A 10,895-nucleotide genomic window follows, 5' to 3' on the forward strand; every position below is an offset into this window, starting at 1 on the left:
ATTTTGCATGGGAAGAAATATGTAGTTATAATGTATAGAAAGTAAAAATAGAGATAAAAGTGAAAATATTTCAAAAGTTAAACAAACACCAGAAAAATGAAGTAAGAAAATATTTTCAATAAGCTAACCAAACACCTGAAAATGATGAAAGAGAAATGATTTTCATTGAAAATTATTTCCACGAAAAATATTTTCCTTGGGAAAATATTTTACTTCCAACCAAACAGACTCTTAAAGTACGTTGAATTCCCACAAGAGATCGAGAGACACCCAGTTTGAGGAGAAACCAGTATACGCGTCAGCAAAAGCTAAAGAAAAAAGTTAGAAAAGTAATAAAAAAAGGATCCAAAATCAACTAGAAAAAGAAAGTAATAAGAAATAATATAACAAAAAGGATTAATACCGATCTGAATTAAAGACTATCAGATTTTAAACAGAGGAGTAGAAGGCTAGGGATTTCAAAAGGTAATTTAAAATCTCAAGCCTGATTACTAAGCCAGGAAGCAAAATCTCAAACAGAGAACATTATTGCTTCCCTTTCATAACTCACAGTTTTTTGTATGAGTGTTTCGATAAATGGAGTGTGGTCGCTTCCCAAAACCGAACAAAATTCAGACCAAATTACTGTATGTCATAAATTCATTTTCCAAGGATTAACAATGATGACATGCATGTAACCAAAACAGAATCTCACTCTCCTTTTTACGATTTGATCGTGGACAAAAACAAATATGGTCCACAACCAAAAATTCTGAAGGCCCCACCATTTAATCAGAAAACATGATGCCCCAACAACTACAATAATTGAGAAAGTTACTCTGTAAACATGCCAATGCAAAAGCCTACAAATTTGTCAGTGAAGAACTCCACGTCTACGCGCAAAAATTATTAATGCTCCTTTCTTCATAACCAATTATACTAAGCCTAGATAAGACTACCAGTTCCTCGCTGCAAAAAACCTTCCATAAAAAAAAAACCATCTTGTTCTCAGAGCTGTATATCCACGGAAGAAGAAATGGCCGACCCTGTTATCAGTGCCACTGTCCAGGTTGCCTTGGAGACGGCAGTATCTCTTGCCTCTGACAGGATGGGTATGTTAGTTGGCTTCAAGAAGGATGTGGCCAGCATGAGACGTTCTCTCCGCCTGATCAATGCTGTCTTGGCTGATGCTGAAGCAAAGCAAAACCAGAACGAAGCAGTGCAAGAATGGTTGAAGAGTCTCGAGGAGGTGGCTTATGATGCTCAGAATGTGTTGGATGAGCTCCACTATGAATCTCTTCGTCACCAGGTGGAGTCCCGAAACCGACCCAAGCTCAAGGTATGCTGCTTCTTCTCCTTCTCTAACATTAATCTTGCTTTTGGGAGAATGGCTTCCAAGGTCAGGGACGTCAAACTGAAGTTGAAGGAGATAAATCAACAAGCCCGTTTTTTGGGACTGGTTGACAGGGCAGTCGTGACGGCTGCCCTCCCTCCTGCTGCTGGAGACACGAGAAATCGGCAGACCGACTCTGTTGTTGCTCCAATGGTTGGAAGAGCCGATGATGAATCAAAGATAGTGAAGATGATGTTGAGCCGGTCCGAGAAGGTTGTTTCTGTTCTTCCCATAATTGGTATGGGAGGTCTAGGCAAAACAACTTTGGCTAAATCCGTATACAACAACAAGCAAATTGATGAACACTTTGACATAAAGATTTGGGTTTGTGTATCGAAAAAAGTTCCAATAGTTGAGCTTTTCAAACTCATATTAGTGCAATTGACGGGAGAAAAGGTTGAAGTAGATGATAGGAATGTCGTCGTTGGAAAAATTGGGAATCAACTAGGGGGAAAAAGATATTTCCTAGTGCTTGATGATGTGTGGGATGATGATGAGGCATTGTGGGATGACTTTTTCACCACCTTGAAGGGGCTCAATCCAACCAATGGAAGTTGGTGTCTTGTCACTACTCGTTTAAGGATGATGGAAAATGAAGCCTATCCATTAAGAAAACTACCTGATGATCATTGTTGGTCTATCCTAAAAGAAAAAGTAGTTGGAGGGGAAGAAGAAACTGATGAACTAAAAGCAATTAAAAAGAGAGTAATCAAAAGATGTGATGGTCTACCATTGGCTGCAAGTGTAATCGGAGGTCTATTGTCTTTAAAGAGAAAAGAGGAGTGGCAATCAATTTTGAAGAATAGGCTTTTGAGTTTGAGTACAGGTGGAGATCATGTGATGCAAATACTTAAGTTTAGTTTTGATAATTTGCCATCTCCATACATTAAGAAATGTTTTGCATATTGTTCTATATTTCCTAAGGATACTGAGATGGAAGGAGATATGCTAATCAAACTTTGGATGGCAGAAGGTTTCCTCCAAGCAGATCTCAACAGCCAAATGATGATGGAGGAAATTGGAATGAATTATTTGAGAATTTTATTGCAGAGTTCGTTGTTGAAAGAAACAAGAAATTATCAGGGAACATGTTATAAGATGCATGATCTGGTCCACGACCTTGCAGAGTCAATGTCAAAGTCTACCAAAGTCATTATTGATAGGGATACGAGTATAGTAGACAATGGTAATCAGATTCGTTACCTTGCAACAGACTCATTTGGTGGCAGAGAAGACAGAGAAAAACTTTTGGAGAGTCTATCAACTTCACTTCATACATTGCTTGTATTTGGTGACTTATCTGGTGATACGTTAATGAAGTTGAAGAACTTGTATGTTTTGAATTTGTCTCGTACAAGAACTCGAGAGCTACCAGTCTCAATTGGCAAACTGATACATTTGCGGTACGTTAACCTTAAGTGGTCTGCAATCAGTATTTTGCCAGACTCCCTTTGCAAGCTTTATAATCTGCAGACATTGACGCTAAGTGAATCTGTTGAAGATCTTCCGAAGGGGACGTGCGATTTGATTAGCTTGAGACATCTCCACTTTCACACCTTTGATAAAAAATTTCAAATGCCGCTAGAGATGGGACGGCTGACTTGCCTTCAGACGCTAGAGTTCTTTAACGTGGGTCGAGAGAAGGGTCGACGAATTGGAGAGCTTGGAAGCTTGAAGAACCTCAAAGGCAAATTGGAGATACGCAATCTGGAACTAGTAAAGGGTAAGGAAGGAGCTGAGGAAGCAAAACTATCTGAAAAGGCAAATCTATTTGGGCTGGTACTTAAGTGGGCCCGTGAACGAGACGGCGACGACTACAACGATGAAGATGTGTTAGATGGCCTTCGACCCCACCCAAATTTGGAGCAGTTGCTAATCTTGTATTTTATGGGCGATCAATTTCCTCGATGGCTAATGGATTTGCCAACAACACTCCCCAAGTTAGCGCGTTTGAAATTTAATTCCTGCCCCCGATGCAAAGAACTCCCTCCCCTACAAAACTTTACATCTCTTAAAGAGCTGGAGATTTTTGAGTGCCATGGGTTGACGAATCTGCCCGGTGACATGCTACACTCTTGTACCTCTCTCCAGAAGCTTCAGGTGAATTTTTGCTACAATCTTATCTCCTTTCCGCTTGATTTGCAACAAACGCCTTCTCTCTTGGATCTGGTATTATGCGAGTGTCCCAAACTGAAAACAAGTATGGTGCCCAAAGGATTTGGTTTCCTAACCAGCTTAAGGGAGCTTATAATTGGTCCCTTCTCAGATGATGATAATGATCATGAAAATTCTTCAATTTACTATGAGTTTGATTGGTCTGGATTGATATACTCCTCCTCCTCTTCGTCATTCGCACTCCGCGGACTAGGATTAATTGGGTTGCCACACATGGAGTTCTTGCCACATCAGATCCAATTCTTGACCACTCTCACGTCACTAACGCTAGCTTTCTTTGAAGGCATAAAAGCTCTGCCAGATTGGTTTGGAAACTTCGCTGCTCTTGAAGAGCTATATTTATATGATTTCAAAGAGCTTCGAGATCTACCCTCTGAGGATGCCATGAGACATCTCACCAAACTAAAACGTCTGCGGGTTTATGGTTCTCCTCTGTTAAAAGAAAGATGCACTCGTGAGAGCAGCGGCCCCGACTCCCAGTGGTTCAAAGTTTCTCATATTCAAGACCTAGTCATAACTAATTATTAACCATTCATCTTCGGATCAAATTCAATCATGTAAGATTGCCTCTTACCAACTTTTTAAATTTGCTTTACAATCAATCTCCCCTTCTCTTCACTTCCCTCTCTCATTAACCTTTTCGTGAGAAAACCTAAAATGTCCTCATGGTTATTTTCACAATTTTCTCTTCTCCCTTTTTATCGTCCTATTTATTATTTTTCAAAGCTACAGCATTAGCATTTCTTATAAGGTCCAAAATATTGTTGCTCCTCATTCACTCCTTACAACATAATACTCTTGTAACCATCAATTAGAATGACACCAAGCACCTATCCTATTTTACTGTATCTCTGTTCATATTCTGTTCTATGCTTTGTTTTTATAGGATTGATAGAAGAATAGCTTCACGAACAGGGGTCAGAATTTTGAAGCTTCTTCAGCACCGTCTACATGGCTAGTACTCAATAACTTTTGGCCTGCATTTCCTACAAATAGCCAATCAATGTTTAGAACAACTAGCAGTGTATTTTTGTCTGTTTTACATGCTTTGCTTCTGTGGATTTTAAGTTATTATTGCTAAAGTCATCTCACTCTGTTTAAAGTTGTGATTCTAAGGGGACTGAACTTTTGCCTCTTGATAATGGACTTGCATACTTATCTGAACTATTTGACTAGTAATTTCTCCATCAGAGTCATATATGATGGTTTTCTGGCTAACTTTTCCTTGATTTTGGCTTTTTAGCCATGAAGACAATGGTCAATTGAGGAGTTTTCGCAGCTGTTAGTCATCACTTTCATGTTTTGGTTCAAAAATTCTGGTAATTTTAGATATGCTTCTCTTCTTTCACTGCTCAATTTTGACTTTTAACTGCTTTAATATCTAATATATTACGTATGAAACAAAAGAAATCTTGTCGTCACGAAGATATTTTTGAGGTAGCCAAGGAAGGTGTGCACTGTTTGAGCAATGAAGTTGCACAAAATTTGGTGGAGTATCTTCCAACATTCAACTCAAGCCTGCTTGTTGTGACTTGCTGATCTTAATGAATCCACCTTGATAGAGGCTTTCAAGCTATCTCTGATTTTATGATTGTCGGTTGCTTCTTTTTGTATGGTAAGTTTCTCCTTTTGGGGGTTTTGTCACAATGACAGAAAACCTGCAATTATCTAAAAATTTCCACTAGCTTTATTCTATTTTGAACGCCATCTTGATTTTGAGTTTTTGTGCTTTGCAGCGATTTTAGGGCCAAAGCTTAACAGGGAACCTCATCGATTGCTCTTACTTACTGTCTTTACTATTTCAAGGTCCTACAATTCCTTACTGAACAAGATCCTGCTTCAGTTGGATAGCAACATCTAGGATGGCATTCTCTTTTTCTCTGTGCCTCAGATGCCCAAAGTCTGAGATATCCATTGGGGTATGGTTCTTTTAAACTGTCCAAACGATTCTGTGATTTGTAGTCATGCTAATGACGTGCTGATTTACATGTTTTAGAACTCAATTTGCATCTCCGGCATACTGCTCATAGTTAGAAGTTAGAACTAACTGGTGTTTTGGTAGCAATTAAATGTGGATCTCTATTGTGCCTCAGTGGCCCACAGCTTTAATTGTTCCTCAATGCCTCAATGTGAAATGCTTTGCCTGCGCTACAAATTGCCCATTATTATTTTCATTTTATGAGTTGTAATTACTTGCTTTGTGGTTGGAACCAAACTACTGTAATTGTAAATGCGACTCAGGCTCAAATGTCAACTAGAATCTGCAATTGCTCTTACTTACTGATTGAATTACCCAGCTTGTAACTTTCGAAAACTTTGTTGAATCAATCCTGTTTCAATTGGACAGATATGATTAGAATAGCACGCTGCTGGCACACTTTTCTTTCTTCCTAGAGTCTAAAACCTGATAAAATGCTCTATCTTCGTCAACTGGCCTCTATAAACTGCTCGCCAGAGTTTCTTTCCCCAACTTATGTAATGTCTCTCAAGATCAAGAGCCATCATTACCATGAATTTCTGCTGATGATCATGGGCGGTTTGGTCGGTGATAGAGATTGTTTTAGAGAAACTGACCGAGAATGAGAAGCTTACAAATTTTCAAGTAAGTACTGTAAGGTTAGTGATTTTATTTCAAATGGATTGGTAGATGTACTTAGTATCAAGTCTTATTTCCTGCTCATTAGTTTTAGAACAAAGGCAACAAAAAGAAACCCTTTCTTTCTGTAAGATTCTCAGCTCAAAAATGACAGGGAATTTGCTCCTCTCTCTATTTTAAAGCAGGCGAACATGCCTTCTTGAATTTTCAATCTAAAATCTCCTCATCCAACTAAGTACTCTAAAAGTTCATTTGGTTATCAATTTGCTAGAAAAGAATGATAATGTGTTTACATTTATGAAATAGATTGTTAAATCAAAGTTTGACGGAACACAGAAAATTATAAGTAGGCAATTATGGACAAAGGTTTTAAATTCAATTATGGAATACAGGTATTCAAGAGCAGATTATTTGATGTGGACAGTTAAGCAATGTCAAAGCTGAAAACTTTTGTATTTACATCTACGGTACAATATTCTTTGTGTTAACTAAGAACTAGCAGTTTACTTTTGCACAGCTCATATGTCTGCTACCTCCAGTTGTATATCATGACTGCTGAAAGGAGCTAATTCTCTTTAAACTTGAGATTCTACCGGGATGGAAATGCTTGCTCTGAACTTCCACCTCCTGGAAATATATTTATCATCTTTCTCCAAATTATCTGATGATTGGTATTCTTATTATGTTTCTTAAATGATGGGATTCTACTTTCTTCAGCTGTGATCTCTTTACATAAATCCAATGGTCAATCGAGTTACTCTGACTGCCCTTGGTTGTGAGATTGGTAGTCTGATAATTTATAATGCCAACTATCTTCTTCCACCACTTAATATTGGGTTTTAAGCAGTTTAATAACCAATACATTAACTAAAACCTTAAAAAAATTGTCATGTTTAAGACATTTTCAAGCAGCAGAGACTTGGTAGACCATCCTCTTCTGAAGTTTAAGTTCAAATGCAATGATATGAGATTTTAAGGTTAAAATAGTTGTAATTAGCTCTGCTTGTTGCATCTTGCAGTCTCAAATAGTTCGCTTTCATGGCAATTCTGGGACTCTCTGCCTCTCCTGCTTGTGGGTGCTAGTCATTATTGTTATAGAACTTTTCTTTTTTCAGTGTTTTGAACAAAAGCTAATATAGTTTTTGTGATGCTTCTGGTACTTGCGGACTGAACAGAGATTTACGTTAGAAAAGAACAACAAAAACAAATATTGATTTAGCTTTCTGAATAATTGACTAAACAAAAATGTCACGCAATTTCGAGTTAGCCTCATGATTTGCTATGTGAAGTCCTGAGTCTGAGTTTTCTGTTTTGCAGTGACTCTGGGTTTATAGCTCTGTCGGGAACCCTGATGGCTCCTGATCACCGCCTTTACTTTTCAAAGTCCTTTCTTTCCCTTAAATTATATCAAGTAATAATTGGAGCAATAACAGAGCAGGTCTGCCATGTTGGATGCAGAGTCGGTCCTCTCTCTCTTCATCACGATTGAAAGTTACAGGTAACTCTTATCATGAATAAGCGCAATATTTCATAACCTTTATGACTAATAAGCCATGCATGGTTCCATACCAATCTAAACTAACGGAACTAAACAATCATTTTGGTTAATTTAAAATGTCAAATTGGTATTTCTCCCATTGTAGCGCATCTCATTTGCTGTTGCAAAGATCAAACATGGCAAATGGTGATCCAATTCAATACCATCCATGTTTCAGTACTACATTTAAAGCTTCAGTTGCATATTTTTTTCAGTGACCAAAATGAACAAGATTTTCTTTGGTTAACTGAATAATGTTTTGGATGAACCAGCACTAAACAAATCCACTAATATGGGTGGAATTAAGTATTTGGTTTTGTTTATGATGTATGTCAGTTACAGTCCTTTGTACATTGTAATTGCTAAAATCAGCGCAGTCTCTTTAAACTTGTGATTTCACGAGGATGAAATGATTGCTCTCCCTGAAGTTTCACCTGTTGAAAATGCAAATTCTGCAAACCTTTTCTATAAGACTTTAAACCCGCAATTCTCTACTGCACTCCTTCCTTCTGCATTAACAAGCAGATTTTTGAGGTCTCTCCCCTAGATGAACTTAGATTAGATTTTTATATCTGGTATTAATTAATTTTTGTTTTGCATTTCCTACAAGTTACCCATCCATATGAAATAAGCACTAGGAGTCTCGTTTTGTTGATTTTATATATCTGCTTTAGTGGATGTAAGATGTGATTGCTAAAGTGATCAGCTCCCTAACTTATGTTGCTAGGGGAGTAAATAGTTGCTCCAAAGTTTAATCGCCTCTTGAAGATGCATTTGTTAATATGGCTTCGTCCCACATTGACGGAAGCCAAATGAATTCTTTCCTTATTTACCATAAATATAGAGGTCCTATGATAGGATTAAGTGCACCACTCAAGAGAGCCTTATATGAGCTATTAGTTTCTTGGGTCATTTAGTCCATTTGTAGTCAAATATTTTGGACTCTCTTTTTTGAGTTTAGGAATATTTCCTAAACTTTTTGTAAGTGCTTTTTTGGCCTAGGAACCACTTTTCTATGGCTTTTGTATTTCCTTCTTTATAGTAAAATTTTGCTCCTCCTTCGCTTGTGGAGGTCGATTTGATCGAACCGCGTAAATTTTTCATGTCTCTGTTTCTTTATTATGTCTTTGTTATTTGTCTATTTCCTGGGCCAGTCCTAACAGCATTTAGCAAGCTTCTCGAACCATTTGATTAGTGATTTGTTCGATAATCTCGTAGATGGTGGGTTTCTGTCTCACTTTTCCTTGGTTGTGATTTTCTAGGCGTAAAGATTTCAGGAGTTTCCAAAGCTGTTGGTTGTCAAACTGGTTTTTGGTTCTAAGAGTCCGGTAAGGTCAGATATTTACTACTCTTCTTTTACTACTCAATTTTTACTTTTAAATACTTTGATTCTGATTATATTACAACTAAAACTTGAGAAGTCTTCTCCTAATGTAGATGTTTCTTAGAGCAGCCACAGAAGATGTCTGTTCATGCAATAAAGCTGCATGGACTTGTTAGAGTATCTTCTAACACAATCAAGTCTAAGCTGCAAGTTTTAAAGCATATCGCCGTATCTTCTAACACAATCAAGTCTAAGCTGCAAGTTTTGAAGCATATCACCGTAGTTAGTCAAGGCTGTCAAGCATACTCGTTGGCTGCTGCTACTTGCTGCAATTATTTCATCCGCTGTGATGAAGCCTATTAAGCTCATCCCGCCTTCTATACTTGTTGGTTGCTCCTCTCTTCATGGTAAGTTCTTATTTTAGTGTTTCAACTTTCAAATACAACAAAAATGTCATGCAACTATGTGTTGGCTTTATTCTTGACTACATGTTGTCTCGAGTTTCTTGAGTTTTTGAGTTTTGCAGTGATTTTACGCTCAAAACCTTCATAGCTCTTACTTACTATCCTTGGTACATTATTAAAAGTCCTATGATCCCGTACTGAACCAGATCCTGTTTCAATCAGATCAGATGAAAACATCCAGGATGGAATTCTCTTTTGCGCTCTGCCTTGGATGGCTAAAGCCTTAGATCTTCTTGTCGGCTGGTGACTTTAAACTGTCCAACCATTCAGCAATTTGTAGACATGTTAATGAGGTGTTCTTTTACTTCTTTTGGAACTCAATTTGCCATATCTTCCGTGCTGCTTGTAGTTCAAAGTAGCCAGTATTTTGCAGCAGAAAGATGTGGATTAGCTGAACCCTGGTAGCTGCTTGCATCCTTCTTGAAGTTGTATCTTAGCTCTATAACAGGCAACATATTTTTTCTCAGTGTTTTGCAGTTGACTACATGGTTGTGTCCCATGATACTTTTCCATTGCTTATTGTATCTGTAAAGCTCAGACAGGACTCAGAGCACAAGAATCAGTCAGCTTGAGCCCTTCTATTTATGTTAAATCAGAGGGCAGTTTAGAAAACTGAATTGCTAAGGCGCCAATTTCTATTCAAGAAAGGATCCCACTTGGTGGATGGGAACGTTGGAGAGATGAAACTATGGAAATCAATTGAACAGGATTATATAGGAACATATAAGGTCAACCTTAGTTCATCACACTGACATTTTACATAGCATCTATTTGTAAAATTACTTCTATGTGAACTTGTCTCCTTGTACGTCAATATTGTTCCATGAAGCAACAATGTGACACGGATCTTACACATCTTGGCTGCAAATCCTATTCATTCCTAGCTCAGGATATGTTACAAGGAATGCATTTCTACTTTTCTATGCCTCTAAGACTTTGACGGTCAATACAAGTAAATCTTCTTATATCTGTATCAGTACAGAAAGTAGTCCCCCCTTCATTGCTAGCACAGGATATGTTCCACACTGATCATATTGTTGTGCCTTCTTTTGGATGTGTAGTCCCCCCTTTCATTGCTATTTCTTAACTGCAACAATTGCTGTCATTTCTCAAACCTCAGATATTTGGCTATTCGTGTTGAATGTCGTCATGTTGGACTAAATGTTACTTTCAAGCCTCCCTGTATGATGCCCTTCTTGAAGGTTATGTGGCTGATTATGATTAGTTGATCATCTTTATAATCTCTCTGTCTCTTTGGAATTTTGGAATGGCTCTGCCCTTCACTCTTCACTATCTTCTCTGTTAATTTAATGAAACTAACAGCAACTTCCTGAATAAATCAAAAAGATAAACTCAGGTTTGTATGCCATTAATCACAGCTTGTCATGCTTTATTTGTTGGATTCACTGTTTCATTTGAAGCATATT

General features: G+C 37.8%; 1 protein-coding gene across 16 annotated transcripts; it reads left to right on the top strand.

The window, feature by feature from the left end:
* Positions 1–811: 811 nt before the first annotated feature.
* LOC113735097 (disease resistance protein RGA2-like) lies at positions 812–10,435 on the top strand. Of its 16 annotated transcripts, none has more exons than XM_027262027.2 (10): positions 812–4,104; positions 4,434–4,501; positions 4,791–4,866; positions 4,955–5,162; positions 5,284–5,466; positions 5,895–6,163; positions 7,461–7,641; positions 8,943–9,013; positions 9,118–9,411; positions 9,631–10,435. In XM_027262027.2, exon 1 carries the CDS (start codon positions 1,016–1,018, stop codon positions 4,073–4,075), a length of 3,060 nt encoding a protein of 1,019 aa, XP_027117828.1. In that variant the 5' UTR covers positions 812–1,015; the 3' UTR covers positions 4,076–4,104; positions 4,434–4,501; positions 4,791–4,866; positions 4,955–5,162; positions 5,284–5,466; positions 5,895–6,163; positions 7,461–7,641; positions 8,943–9,013; positions 9,118–9,411; positions 9,631–10,435. The 16 variants fall into 16 exon arrangements, with proteins under 16 accessions (XP_027117828.1, XP_027117826.1, XP_027117838.1 ...); XM_027262025.2 differs by having other exon boundaries at positions 5,895–6,149; XM_027262037.2 differs by having other exon boundaries at positions 5,895–6,149; positions 8,943–9,008; positions 9,636–10,435.
* Positions 10,436–10,895: the final 460 nt, after the last annotated feature.

Source organism: Coffea arabica, chromosome 3c (genome assembly GCF_036785885.1).
Source record: "Coffea arabica cultivar ET-39 chromosome 3c, Coffea Arabica ET-39 HiFi, whole genome shotgun sequence".
In the NCBI taxonomy this organism is placed as follows: domain Eukaryota; kingdom Viridiplantae; phylum Streptophyta; class Magnoliopsida; order Gentianales; family Rubiaceae; genus Coffea; species Coffea arabica.